The sequence below is a fragment of the Babylonia areolata genome, chromosome 7, assembly GCF_041734735.1.
Source record: "Babylonia areolata isolate BAREFJ2019XMU chromosome 7, ASM4173473v1, whole genome shotgun sequence".
Lineage (NCBI taxonomy): Eukaryota > Metazoa > Mollusca > Gastropoda > Neogastropoda > Buccinidae > Babylonia > Babylonia areolata.
In genome coordinates this window covers 25163754-25178652 of record NC_134882.1, presented here as the reverse complement: position 1 = coordinate 25178652, position 14899 = coordinate 25163754, and the positions used below count along the sequence as shown (strand labels likewise).

General features: G+C 54.3%; 1 protein-coding gene across 1 annotated transcript in view; it reads left to right on the top strand.

The window, feature by feature from the left end:
- Nucleotides 1-14899, top strand: part of LOC143283915 (ran GTPase-activating protein 1-like) — an 85307-nt gene that overhangs the window by 5401 nt on the left and 65007 nt on the right. Inside the window, exons 2-3 of the mRNA XM_076590337.1 lie at nucleotides 6281-6408; nucleotides 13350-13409. Coding sequence (XP_076446452.1) covers nucleotides 6281-6408; nucleotides 13350-13409 — 188 coding nt within the window. The remainder of the gene's footprint in view (nucleotides 1-6280; nucleotides 6409-13349; nucleotides 13410-14899) is intronic.

Sequence of the window (14899 nt, the reverse complement as noted above, 5' to 3'; positions counted from 1 at the left end):
TTAATCATTCCTTTGGCCAAGGCTCTCCACGCCATCTTGTCAGGTTTACGCTCTGTCTCGTCTTACGCTTTTTTCGGCTGTTCAGCGTATCCTTTTGGCCTTATTTTGTTGCATGCGGCTTGTGTTTATTGTATTCTTACATTCTGTGTACTCGATTCGACTCGGCACCCTCGATTCGTTCGATTTTTTCTGCCTTTAAGTCGATCCTGTCTTTCCTTTCTCTGTTGGGGGTCGGATTTTCGCTGGGTGCCTAAGCGCGGGTTCCATGCCTCGTGTGCCATACCACGAAGGCAGGGGATCATGATGCTGGGATTGAGACTCGGTAAGAGACTCTCCCAGGCCCGGAGCTCATGATTCCTCCCGATACGGACCGCGGCGATGCGTCGTTAGACGCTGATCGCGGAGGCGACTTTCGTACCAGTAAAACGGTCATGAAGGGGACCGGGGGGAAAGAGGTACGAGCGTCGCCTCCCGAGGTGTCCCAGCGCGAGGCAGGGAGAAGGGTGAATGGCAAGTCATCTCCGTGCTGTGGGGACTCGCAGCTAGGCGCGGACTCCCGAGGGGAGGCCGCGCCCGGCCATTACCCGGGTCCCCACTCGGAGACGGCCCTCACGTGCCCCATTGTTGTTCCCCCTCCTCCCTTCTCTGTTGACCCCCCTCCCCCACCTCCTTTTGGGGGGGGAGAAAAATTTGGTTCTGGGGGGGGATCTCTACTTTGCCCACCCCGGGCCAAGCCACCCCAGTCTCCCCACGGGAGGGGATTCGGGGCGCGTGGCAACCTGCTCTGCAGGTCTTCCCGCTATCCGGCCGGTCTCCCCTGCTGGGGGAGGCCCGTGCGTGTCAGGCGGTTCCGGGCAGTCAGCCCGCTCGTCTTCGGGCGGGACTGACACCCAAGTCGGACCTGACCTCCCTCCGACTTGGCCAGGTTGTTCCCTTCATGGAGGTCAACGCGCCAGTGACCCTTGGGGTTCGGGTCACAGTATGGCTGGTGCCCACGGGTAGTTACCCCCATTCTACCCGTACTGGGGCGCATCTAGGGTGCACACTGGGTTGCCGGGAGCACCAAGGGCCAGCCCCTTGTCCGCTCCCCACCGGACCCAACCCAGCACATCTCACAGGGTGACACACACAGGCCCGACAAGTGGGATCGACTTCTTGTCGGTCAGGTCGAGCTCCTCGACCAATATTGCCACTCTGTCCACAAATCGGGCCTCTGTCAACCCACAGGTGACCTCCACGGTCACAACGGCCTCCTTGTCAGGACCGACGGCTGCTCAGGGGCCGTACTCGGCCCGGCGGAGCCGGCAGTCCCCACCTGCCCAGCCCTCGGTCCTACAGTGAGATGAGTGGGTGTTTGTCCCCACACAGCACTCGTGGGTCACTCTTGCATCCAGGGACGCCCTCTCTGAAAAGGTGTGGCACCCACCATCCCAAGCATGGTTGGACCTACGGTCCACACGCTCCCCACCCGCTTCAGGTGTCAAGGACATAACAGTGGCGGCCATGGTCCCGGCTTGGGATCGTCCCAGCTCATCCCGTTGGGCTGACCACAGCTCACAGGACGCCCCAGTGGGTACATCCACTTGGGATGGCACCCAGCAGGGGATGGACTGCGAACAAGAGTGGGAGCCCCTGTCTTCGGATGAGGACGAACAAGCAGATGAGCACTCTTCGCCCACATCCCAGGGGGGACAGATTGAGCCCGTGCCTCCCTAGGGACCAGCCTGAACCAAACTCGGACTTTGCCGAGCTCAAACTGACCCTCCCCAATAGGGTCACGTATGCCGAATCAGTCCCTCAGGCTACTTTGTTACCCTTGACCCTCCTTACGCCAGGTGACTCTAACTCCAGAACCACAAGGCAACTCAGAGTGCCAGAAATGGTGCAGGTATGGCTTAATAAGTCAGCCCGCACTGTCAGGGGTGCTGCTTCCATCCCTCCTCCAGGCAGGGAGTCCCTCTCTGCCCCGGGCGCCTTTTCCCCGGGAAAGTTTCTTAAAGATTCCTCCAAGGGAGGGGTGTGGTCCTGGTACACACAGGACCACCCTGCCTACAGCGGAGCAGAGCCCTCCGCACAGGACAGGATGTTGGTCTCACAGCGCACCACCTTCTCCACTTCAGCTAACCTATCCTTTAAAACGTTAGCAGAGTGGGACAAATTGGCCCGCCGCTGCCCCCTCGAGGTTTCCCTGGCGTACACCTTTGACACGTTCCTTCACAGGGCCAATGAGCTGTGGGAACAGTGTCCAGTTAATCAGGACAAGGGGTCTCCTTCCTCTGTCCCGCCGGGCCTCTTCACCGACCAGAGGTTACACGCTTTTGGCAATAGGGTAGCATCTGGTCTCACGGCAGCTGCAGACACAGCTACCAGCCTTCACTTCAATACTGTGCTAGCGCAGCCTCTCTAACATTCCTGTGGAGGAGAGGGCTGCCCTGCGGTCCATCCCAGCACAGCAGCACTCCCTCTTCGGCCAGTTCCCGCCCCATTTTGTCAGCCACAGGGCAGAGACAAACAGGGAGGTGGCCTCATATTTGGCCCACACCTCTCATGGGCTCCAGGGTTCTATGCCATTGAAGAGACTGGCCACCAGGGCCCCTCCATATACCACGCCGCCTGTCAAGGCAGCGTGTGCTGAATCAGTGGCAGAGGAATAAACCACCTTAGGTCCGTCCAAGCCGACCGGCCATGCCCAAGGCCAGAAGGCAGCACCCCCAATGACTGGGCCCCGATTCAGCACCGCCAGTCGTTCAGCCCCTCCAAGTAGGAAACTTGTCCCGGCATGCACATCAGTGGTGTGCTCTGGGACTCAACGTCGGGATTATGTCGGTGCTAGAGTCGGGGTACATGCTGTCTTGGGTGGAGGACCTCCCCCCTCTAAGATCCACTCCTCCTCCTTTGGTGCCCAGCTCGACGGAGCAGGAGAGCGTCCTAGAAAAAGAGATATCGCACCCACTCCTCATGGGGCTATATCTCAACTCTCGGACCCGGGCCCCGGTTTTTACGGCTGGTTGTTGGTGATTCCAAAGGTCTCGGGAGGGTGGAGACCAGTTTTGGACTTGTCCCCCCTCAACAAATTCCTCCCCCAAATCAAATTCAAGATGGACACACAGGCACAGATTCGGGAGACCATCCAACAAGGTGATTGGCCTACCTCTATCGATCTGGAAGATGCTTATTTTCATATACTCATCCATTCGGCATCCCGTCGGTATCTGAGGTTCGTGTGGAGGGACAAGGGGTTCCAGTTCCCGGCCCTCCCATTTGGTCTGTCCCTTGCCCCTTTCCTGTCTACCAAGGTGGTGCGGGAATTGGTGTCCATCGTCCGCTCGGAATCCATTTGTCTCGGTTTGTACCTGGACGACTTGCTTATCCTGGCCCAGTCGCAGGCCCTGTGCCTGAGTCATACGGCCAGACTTCTAGACCTTTGCTCCCAACTGGGCTTCCTCATGGACCAGCAGATATGCGATCTGTCCCCACGTCAGTCCTTCGACTTCTTAGGGATGAGATTCGACATGCGGTCTATGATAGTCTCTCTGGCGCCAGATCACTGGGACCGTCTGGCAGGCCTCCTCAGCCACTGGCGCCACTCCTCCCAAGATACAGCGCAGACACTTTCTTCCCTCTTGGGCATGATGGAGTCCACGGCACCTCTCATTCCCCTGGACAGGGTTCTCAAGCGCCCTCTCCAGAGGCCACTGAGGTTATGCCGGTCCCAGAGCACTCAGCCATGGGATACCCAGATATGTCTGGGCGAGTGGTTCCTCGAGGTGACATCAGAGTGGTTAATCACCCCCCTTCGGACACAGGGGGTGCCCTTAGCCCCACCTACTCTTCAGGTGGCACGCTTCACAGACGCCTCCTCCCTGGGCTGGGGAGCCCACAGGGACTCACTCTATGCAGCAGGGACTTGGTCCCCGGAGGAGCGCCTATGCCACATCAATGTTCTGGAACTGGAGGCAGTTCGCAGGACTCTCCTGCACTTCATGGGGGAGGCCACTGGCAAGACCATCCGCTTGTTCACGGACAAGACGACGGTCGCATGTTATGTGAACAAATGGGGGGAGCGCACTCGGCAGACCTCTCCATGCGGACTGAGGCTCTCCTCCGTTGGTGCCACAGCAAGGGCATTGCACTTTCAGCGAGACACTGAGCAGGAAAAACCAACTTCTTGGCAGATGCTCTTAGCAGGTCCAAGAGTGTCATACGCACAGAGTGCACCCTGGACAAGGACAGCCTTCAGGGGGTGTGGGAACAGTGGTTTCGGCCGATGGTGGACCTTGTTCAACAAGAGACTTCCCACTTCCGTCTCTTCGGTTGCCGACCCAGAAGCGTGGGCAGTGGATGCTCTCTCTCTAGATTGGAGCAGTCTGATTGCCTCCGCGTTTCCTCCCTTTCCAATTCTGTCCAAGGTGATACGGAAAGACAGATTGGAACACCCGCAGCCGATCCTCATTGCGCCGAAATGGCCAGCCCAGACCTGGTTTCCGGACCTTCAGTCCCGGACACATGTTCCCACCCCTGGAACTTGAAACCAAATCTCATCTGCTGAGGCAGCCTCGCTCGGGCACTCCGCATTCCAATCCTCAACTGCTCCACCAGCACGCATGGCTGCTGTGCGGTCGGAACTGTCAGCATCACCATTGAAGTCCTCGACCCCTCGGTCGGCCTCTGTGTCGGCTGTGCTGACCCAGGGGTGTGCCTCCTCTGACCTCCTCTCCATAGTCACCAGAGCAAGGAGGCAGGGAACGGAGACTTTGTATGACTTTCGCTGGAAGAAATGGTTGCGGTGGTGTACAGCTCAGGGCATTACCCCTACGAACCTTACGAGCATGCAGCTGGCCAACTTTCTGGCTCTCTGCTCCTCGGTTCATCCTGTCTGCTAGTTCTGTGCGAGGGTACAGGTCTGCCTTCTGTACCACAATGCAAACAGCTAGGTGGTTCCGCCTTTGAAGCGGATTGCCTGCTCAGAGAGGTGGCTAGGGGTGCCCCTCTGAAGGAAGCTAGAGACCCCAGAAGAGTGCCCCTCTGGGACTTGTTCCTGGTGCTGGATTTCATTCGAAAACAGCCCTTCCTACCATTGGGGACTATTCCTTTTGACATCCTCACCCTCAAGACCACTTTCCTTCTGTGGCTGGCCACAGGCAGTCGTAGAAGTGAGCTGCATGGGCTTAGTGGAATGCCACAAGATCTGGCCTTCCACAGAGATGGTTCCATCACTCTTCGTTTCCTTCCAGAGTTTCTGGCTAAGAACCAAGACCCTGAGGTTCCTTCCCCCTCTCCGAGGGTCAGACCTTTGTCTGATATTCTTGCCCAAGATGATGAGGATAGGCACCTGTCCTGTTCGGTGTCTCAAATATTATTGGGATAGGTCTCGCCATAGGCGTTCTTCTCAGAGGTGTCTGCTCATCTCCCTCAATGAGAATTACAAGAAAGACATCGCTGCAGGCACCATTTCCCGCCAGGTTTCCCAAGTCATTCGTAGAGCCTACTCTCATGCACACAGGGATATCAGCTGTCTTCATCCCAGGGCACACGAAGTGCGGGCCATAGCTACTTCGGCTGCTTTCCAGCACTCAGTGCCAATGCAGCATGTCTTGGAGGCAGCCTTCTGGCGGTCTGAGAATCCCTTCATCAACTTCTACCTCAGGAATTTCTGTATGACCAGGGCTGACGGTTCCAAGGGGATTTCCTTTGTCGCGGCTAACACTGCCGTCTCAGTTACAAGGGCTCCCCATATGAACCAGTAGGCGTTGCCCTCCTCCATTTGCTTTAAATTCTGCATCAGTTTGACATGGTACAGTATATGACACCAAAAGGAGGAGTTTGTATTATACTCCATGTTTGGTGTTAAATATACTTACCATGTCAAACTCGAATGCCCGCCCGTCCGTCCCCGCGTCTCCGCCGTGGTTCTCATGGGGTATTTTTGTTCATGGCCACGGAATGATTAAGCGCTTATAGTTTTTAGAGGCGTTTGATTGGCTGAGAGCGGGTGGGCCCGTCTTTTCACTGTTAGCCGCGCAAAATTTGGCCAAGCAGAGCAAACCAATAGGCCTAGTTTGCATCAGTTTGACATGGTAAGTATATTTAACACCAAACATGGAGTATAATACAAACTCCTCCTTTCAGTTGCAGTCTTGTACTGATTGTCCTTGGAGTTGTGCCCCATGAACTTAAGTTGTTTACTCATTGATTTTCTGCCATTTTCCACAAAAGAATGTGCAGATCGCCACATGCTGTGATGCATGCAATAAATATCAACATTCTGTTCTTCTTACAGCCAAAGAGTTGGTGGAAGAGATTACCAAGTGTCCCCACATGACAGCTTTGCGGATGGAAGGCAACACACTTGGAGTAGAAGCAGCAGAAGTAATGGCAAAAGCATTAGAGAAACACCCAGAATTTGAGGTGGGTTCATTGACTCTTGAAGCTGGTAACAGATGATTAGAAGATTTAAACATATTTAGGTTTTGATAACCTGTTACTTTAGCTCCAAAGTTTGTTTTTTTTTGTTTTTGTTTTTTTGCTATGGTGCATGGTGGTAGTCTTTGGTATAGCCAGGAGGTCTTGGTGATGGTATGAATTTCTGTTTATTGAAATTTAAATGTTTTATTGCCAACTTTGCTAGCAGTCCAGTCACTATCACTGGCATATTGATAATCTGAATCAAAGTGGCTGGTGAGGTTCCTGTAAACTATGGTTTGGTGTCATATACTGTACCATGTCAAACTGATGCAAACTAGGCCTATCGGTTTGCTCTGCTTGGCTAAATTTCGCGCGGCTAACAGTGAAAAGACTCCCCTCTTTGCCTGGCCCGCTCTTAGGCCAATCAAACGCCTCTAAAAGCTATAAGCGCTGAATCATTCCTTTGGCCAAGGCTCTCCACGCCATCTTGTCAGGTTTTCGCTCTGTCTCGTGTGGCAATTAAGCGTGTTCATTTGGCCTTATTTTGTTGCATGCGGCTTGTCTGTATATTTTTCTTACATTCTGTGTACTCGTTTCGACTCGGCCCCCTTGATTCATTCGTTTTTTTCTACCTCTGAGTCGATCCTGTCTTTCCTTTCTCTGTTGGGGATCGAATTTTCGCTGGGTGCCTACGTGCGGTACCATGCCTCGTTTGCCATCCTACGAAGGCAGGGATCATGATGCTGGGACTGATACTCGGCAAGAGACTCCCAGGCCTGGAGCTCATGATTCCTCCCGATAGGGACCGCGGCGATGCGTCTTTAGACGCTGATCACGGAGGGGACGCTCATTCCAGTAAAACGGTCATGAAGGGGACTGGGGGGAAAGGGATACGAGCGTCGCCTCCCGAGGTGTCCCAGCGTGAGGCAGGTAGAGGGGGGAGTAGCACGTCCTCTCTTGGCGGTGGGTTCTCGCGGCTGGGTGCGAACTCCCAAGGGGAGGCCGCCCCCCGCTGTTACCCGGGTCCTCACACAGAGACGGCCCTCAGGGGCCCCAGTGCTGTTCCCCCTCCTCCCTTCTCGGTCGACCCCCCTCCCCCACCTCCTTCTGGGGGAGAAAAACATTTGGTTCCCGGGGGGGACCTCTACTTTGCCCGGGCCAAGCCACCCCAGTCTCCCCACGGGAGGGGATTCGGGGCGCATGGCAACCTGCTCTGCAGGTCTTCCTGCAATCCGGCTGGTCTCCCCTGCTGGGGGAGGCCCGCGTGTGTCAGGCGGTTCCGGGCAGTCAGACTGCTCGTCTTTTAGTGGGTCTGACACCCAAGTCGGACCTGACCTCCCTCCGACTTGGCCAGGTTTTTCCCTTCAGCGAGGTCAAGGCGCCAGTGACCCTTGGGGTTGGGGTCACAGGATGGCTGGTGCCCAAGGGTGGTATCCCCCATTCTACCCGTACTGGGGCGCACCTATGGTGCATGCTGGGTTGACGGCAGGACCAGGGTTCAACCCCTTGTCCGCTCCCCACCGGACCCATCCCAGCACAGATCACAGGGTGACACACACAGCCCCGACAAGAGGGATTGACTTCTTGTCGGGCAAGGTCGAGCTCCTCGACCAATATTGCCACTACAGCCTCAAATTGGTCCTCTGTCAACACACAGGTGACCTCCACGGTCACAACGGCTTCCTTTTCAGGACCGACGGTGGCCGAGGGGCCCTGCTCAGCCCGTGGGAGCCTGCCGTTCCCACCTACCCAGCCCTCGGTCCTACAGGGAGATAAGTGGGTGTTTGTCCCCTCACAGCACTCGTGGGTCCCTCTGGCGTCCAGGGACGCCCTCTCTGAGAAGGTGTGGCACCCACCATCCCAAGCATGGTTGGACCTACAGTCCACACGCTCCCCACCCGCTTCAGGTGTCAAGGACATAACAGCGGCGGCCATGGTCCCTGCTCGGGATCATCCCAGCTCATCCCGCTGGGCTGACCACAGCCCACAGGACGCCCCAGTGGGTCCATCCACTTTGGATGGCACCCAGCAGGGGATGGACTGCGAACAAGAGTGGGAGCCCCTGTCTTCGGATGAGGACGAACAAGCAGATGAGCACTCTTCGCCCACATCCCAGGGGGACAGATTGAGCCCGTGCCTCCCTAGGGACCAGCCTGAACCAAACTCGGACTTTGCTGAGCTCGAACTGACCCTCCCCAATAGGGTCACGCATGCTGAATCAGTCCCTCAGGCAACTTTGTCACCCTTAACCCTCCTTCGGCCATGTGACTCTAACTCCAGAACCACAAGGCGACTCAGAGTGCCAGAAATGGCTCAGGAATGGCTTAATAACCCAGCCCGCACCATCAGGGGTGCTGCTTCCATCCCTCCTCCAGGCAGGGAGTCCCTCTCTGCCCCGGGCGCCTTTTCCCCAGGCAAGTTCCTTAAAGATTCCTCCAAGGGAGGAGTGTGGTCCTGGTACACACAGGACCACCCTGCCTACAGGGAAGCAGAGCCCTCCGCGCAGGACAGGATGTTGGTCTCACAGCGCACCACCTTCCCCACCTCAGCTACTCTTTCCTTTAAAACATTAGCAGAGTGGGACAAATTGGCCCGCCGCTGCCTCCACGAGGTTTCCACGGCTTATACCTTCTTTGACACGTTCCTCCACAGGGCCAATGAGCTGTGGGAACAACGTCCGGTTCATCAGGACATGGGGTCTCCTTCCTCTGTCCCGCCTGGCCTCTTCTCAGACCCGAGGTTTAACACTTCTGGCAGTCAGGTAGCTTCTGGTCTCACGGCAGCTGCAGACACAGCTACCAGCCTTCACTTCAATACTGTGCTAGCGTGATGCTGTTCTCCGCCTCTCTAACATTCCAGTAGAGGAGAGGGCTGCCCTGCGGTCCATCCCAGCACAGCAGCACTCCCTCTTCGGCCAGTATGCGCCGCATTTTGTCAGCCACAGGGCAGAGACAAACAGGGAGGTGGCCTCATATTTAGCCCACACCTCCCAGGGGCGCCAGGGTTCTATGCCATTGAAGAGACCCGCCACCAGAGCCCCTCCATATACCACGCCTCCTAAGTCAAAACAGCGTGCGCAGAATCAGCGGCAGAGGAACAAACCACCTCATGTCCGTCCAAGCCGACTGGCCATGCCCAAGGCCAGAAGGCAGCACCCCCAATGACTGGTCCCCAATTCAGCATCGCCAGTCATTCAGCCCCTCCAAGTAGGAAACTTGTCCCGGCATGCACATCAGTGGCATGCTCTGGGACTCAACGACTGGATTGTATCGGTGCTAGAGTCAGGGTACATGCTGCCTTGGGCGGGGGACCGCCCCCCTCTAAGATCCACTCCTCCTCCTTATGTGCCCAGCTCAATGGAGCAGGAGAGCGTCTTTGAGAAAGAGATATCGCTCCTACTCCTCATAGGGGCGATATCTCAACTCTCGGACCCAGACCCTGGTTTTTACGGCCGGTTGTTCGTGATTCCAAAGGTCTCTGGAGGGTGGAGACCAGTCTTGGACTTGTCCCCCCTCAACAGATTCCTCCCAAAATCAAATTCAAGATGGACACACAGGCACAGATTCGGGAGACCATGCAACGGGGCGATTGGGCTACCTCCATCGATCTGAAAGATGCTTATTTTCATATCCTCATCCATCCGGCATCCCGTTGGTACCTGAGGTTCGTGTGGAGGGACAAGGTGTTCCAGTTCCTGGCCCTCCCATTTGGTCTGTTCCTTGCCCCTTTCCTGTTTACCAAGGTGGTGCGGGAATTGGTGTCCATCGTCCGGTCGGAGTCCATTTGTCTCTGTGTGTACCTGGACGACTGGCTTATTCTGGCCCAGTCACAGACCCTGTGCCAGAGTCATACAGCCAGACTTCTAGACCTTTGCTCCCAACTGGGCTTCATCACGAACCAGGAGAAATGCGATCTGTCCCCGAGTCAGTCCTTCGACTTCTTAGGGATGAGATTCGACACGCGGTCTATGATAGTCTCTCCGACGCCAGATCGGTGGGACCGTCCGGCAGGCCTCCTCAGCCACTTGCGCCGTTCCTCCCAATCTACAGCGCGGACACTTGCTTCCCTCCTGGGCATGATGGAGTCCATGGCACCTCTCATTCTCCTGGGCAGGGTTCTCAAGCGCCCTCTTCAGAGGGCACTCAGGTTACGGTGGTCCCGGAGCACTCAGCCATGGGATACCCTGATATGTCTGGGCGAGTGGTTCCTCGAGGTGACATCAGAGTGGTTAACCACCCCTCTTCGGACACAGGGGGTGCCCATAGCCCCACCTACTCTTCAGGTGGCACTATTCACAGACGCCTTCTCCCTGGGCTGGGGAGCCCACATGGACTCACTCCATGCAGCAGGGACTTGGTCCCTGGAGGAGCGCCTATGCCACATCAATGTTCTGGAACTGGAGGCAGTTCGCAGGGCTCTCCTGCACTTCATGGGGGAGGCCACTGGCAAGACCATCCGCTTGTTCACGGACAAGACGACGGTCGCATGTTACGTGAACAAAGGGGGTGGAGCGCACTCAGCAGACCTCTCCCTGCGGACAGAGGCTCTCCTCCGTTGGTGCCACAGCAAGGGCATTGCACTTTCAGCGAGACACATAGCAGGAAAAGACAACATCTTGGCAGATGCTCTCAGCAGGTCCAAAAGTGTCATACACACAGAGTGGACCCTGGACAAGGACACCCTTCAGGGGGTGTGGGAACAGTGGTTCCAGCCGATGGTGGACCTTTTTGCGACAAAGTTCAACAAGAGACCCAGAAGCGTGGGCAGTGGATGCTCTCTCTCTAGACTGGAGCAGTCTGATTGCCTATGTGTTTCCTCCCTTTCCAATCCTGTCCAAGGTGATACGGAAAGCCAGGTTGGAACGCCCGCAGCTGATCCTCATTGCACCGAAATGGCCAGCCCAGCCCTGGTTTCCGGTCGTTCAGTCCCTGACACATGTTCCACCTCTGGAACTGGAAACCAAACCTCATCTGCTGAGGCAGCCTCGTTCGGGCATTCCTCACTCCAATCCTCAACTGCTCCACCTGCATGTGTGGCTGCTGTGCGGTCGGAACTGTCAGCATCACCATTGAAGTCTTCCACCCCTCGGTCGGCCTCTGTGTCGGCCACGCTGACCCAGGGGGGTGCCTCCTCTGACCTCCTCTCCATAGTCTCCAAAGCAAGGAGGGAGGGAACGGAGGGAACGGAGACATTGTATGACTTTCGCTGGAAGAAATGGCTGCGTTGGTGTGCAGCTCAGAACATTCCCCCTACTAACCCTACGAGCATGCAGCTGGCCAACTTTCTGGCTCACTGCTCCTCGGTTCTCAACCTGTCTGCTAGTTCTGTGCGAGGGTACAGGTCTGCCATCTGTACCACAATCAAACAGCTAGGTGGTCCCGCTTTTGAAGCGGATTTCCTGCTCAGAGAGGTGGCTAGGGGCGCCTCTCTGAAGGAAGCTAGGAATCCCAGAAGAGTGCTCCTCTGGGACTTGTTCCTGGTGCTGGATTTCATTCGAAAACAGCCCTTTGAGTCATTGGGGGCTATTCCTTTTGACCTGCTCACTCTCAAGACCACTTTCCTTCTGTTGCTGGCCACTGGCCGTCGTAGAAGCGAGATTCATGGTCTTAGTGGAATGCCACAAGATCTGGCCTTCCACAGAGATGGTTCCATCACTCTTCGTTTCCTTCCAGAGTTTCTGGCTAAGAACCAAGACCCCGAGGTCCCTTCCCCCTCTCTGAGGGTCAGACCTTTGTCTCATATTCTTACCCAAGATGATGAGGATAGACATCTCTGCCCTGTTCGGTGTCTCAAATACTATTGGGATAGGTCTCGCCATAGGCGTCCTTCTCCTAGGCGTCTTCTCATCTCCCTCAATGAGAATTACAAGAAAGACATCGCTGCAGGCACCATTTCCCGCCAGGTTTCCCAAGTCATTCGTACAGCCTACTCTCATGCACACAAGGATATCAGTTGTCTTAATCCCAGAACACACGAAGTGCGGGCCATAGCTACTTTGGCTGCTTTCCAGCACTCGGTGCCACTGCAGCATGTCTTGGAGGCAGCCTTCTGGCGGTCTGAGAATCCCTTCATCAACTTCTACTTCCGGGATTTCCGTATGTCCAGGGCTGACGGTTCCAAGGGGATTTCCTTTGTCGCGGCTAACACTGTCGTCTCAGTTACAAGGGCTCCCCATACGAACCAGTAGGTGTTGCCCTCCTCCATTTGCTTTAAATTCTGCATCAGTTTGACATGGTACAGTATATGACACCAAAAGGAGGAGTTTGTATTATACTCCATGTTTGGTGATACATATACTTACCATGTCAAACTCGAATGCCCACCCATCCGTCCCCGCGTCTCCGCCGTGGTTCTCATGGGGCATTTTCTTTGATGGCCACGGAATGATTCAGCGCTTATAGATTTTAGAGGCGTTTGATTGGCTAAGAGCAGGCCAGGCAAAGAGGGGCGTCTTTTCACTGTTAGCCGCACGAAATTTGGCCAAGCAGAGGAAACCGATAGGCCTAGTTTGCATCAGTTTGACATGGTAAGTATATGTATCACCAAACATGGAGTATAATACAAACTCCTCCTGTTGTTGTGATCATGAAAGCAAAGTATAATAAAGTCTCAGTTTGCTTGAACAAGACCCAGGCTGCTGTTTTTTCTGCTTGTTTGCATCGCTTGCTGATTGGGTTAGCAATTTGGCAGTGCCACAGATCATGCCATATATCATATTTGGACAGTGTTTTGTGTTTATTCATGATTGAAACATTGTGATGGTCTTCTCTGTGTTTGACAACAGTTCTGGTGTTATTTCTATATCTGGCTGAAGGAAAATTCAGCAGAGCCCAATGATGAGTTAACCTGTCATGCAGGCAGTGAGCAGGTTAAAGGAAGGAAGAATTTGGCAGTGTTCGGTTATGTGGAATCAGTTTTAAACAGGACAGTTGTTTTTGTTCCAGAGGGCTTTGTGGAGTGACATGTTCACAGGACGCCTCAAGACCGAAATCCCCCCAGCACTGGTAGGGACCTTGTTTGGTTTTTTTAATTTTTGTTGACTCTGTCAGTGTGTGTGTGTCACTCTGTGTGTATGTTTGTATGCGTGTGCGTATTTGCTGTCATCTTTCATCATGAAGTTGATGACTCACTATCACTACACTGTCAGAATTGTTTGAAGAGATTGTGACCTTGTTATCAATACAGGAGAATACAGGAGTAGGGAGTGCTTGACTGCATACTTTATTTACAGCCATTCAGATCAGTGGCAGTGAAGATAGTCCCAAATCATAATTCATGCAATGATAAACTGATAATTTTGTATAAAAAGAAATTATCAAATAAAACACACACAGCAACAACAACAACAAAATCAAAATAAACAAAAAGCAAGTATTCTCTTTGATTTGGCAGTGTGTATATTAAGGGGACATGGGAGAAGGGGAGGGCTGTTGTGTGTATTTGTGTCACACTGCCACATTCACTCAAGCTCACACGACAGGTAGACACACACAACCCTTGCAGTCTGACTTCACTCCAAACCACGGATAAACAGCAGGAAAATGAAAGACACTCCCTTCTTATTATTAACAAGTCAAAAGAAAGAAAAATAAACATGTCCCCATTTTCTTTTTCTTTTTTTCCTGCCCCATCATGTGCACCATTTCAGTGGCAATCCGCATAGTTCCCATCCACTCATTGTGAGTACCCCATACACAGCCACACCCAAGTTTGTCTGTCGCAGCCCAAGTGCTGGCAGTCCACAGGGAACCATTGATGTTAGGTCACCAGGAGGCCACACACCAGAGGAGATCCTGCACTGCTGCTGTCACCTCGGTGGTGTTCGGTAGAGACTGTTCTGATTTAACATACTTTGGAAACCACCTGCTAATAATGGCTCGGTCATGGAGCCAGATTGAGTGAGTGTCTACTCCAGAGTGGAGACTACCACCATGTCTCTCCAGTGGCAATGCCCCATGATTCTGCTGACACAGAAGACCTTGACAAGACTCACCCTAAGCGCAGAAGTGAGAGGGTATTAAAACAGAGGTCACCGTGGAAGCAGGGCATGAAAGGCCACATGATTAGGGGCTTTTTTTTATATTGATGATGAAGAGGAGGATGACGATGCTGCGATGGAGGTCCATTTAGGTTTGGGACTACATGACAAGGCTTTACTCTGTGCTTCCTGTCAGGATGATGTCCCTGTGTCAACCAGGCCTGAGAGATACAGACACTTGCAGTGTTGGTCAGGAAATTAGAGTAACACACCCAAAGCCGCATCCGTGAAGTGGATGATACTCGACTGTGTGGTCCCAGTCTTCCCATTTAAGCCCATAGCACACTCAACTCTGGGTAGGAGCTGGCTGTGGGTCCAAAAACCCACCTCCGCTGGGATTCTAGCCCACGTCCTCCCAGCCATCAGTCCGCGATGCTTACCACTTTGCCACGGTGGCTGGTTTAACAAGTCCCCATTTTCCCTCTAAGGATAAATCATATCAACTAGCACACTCAG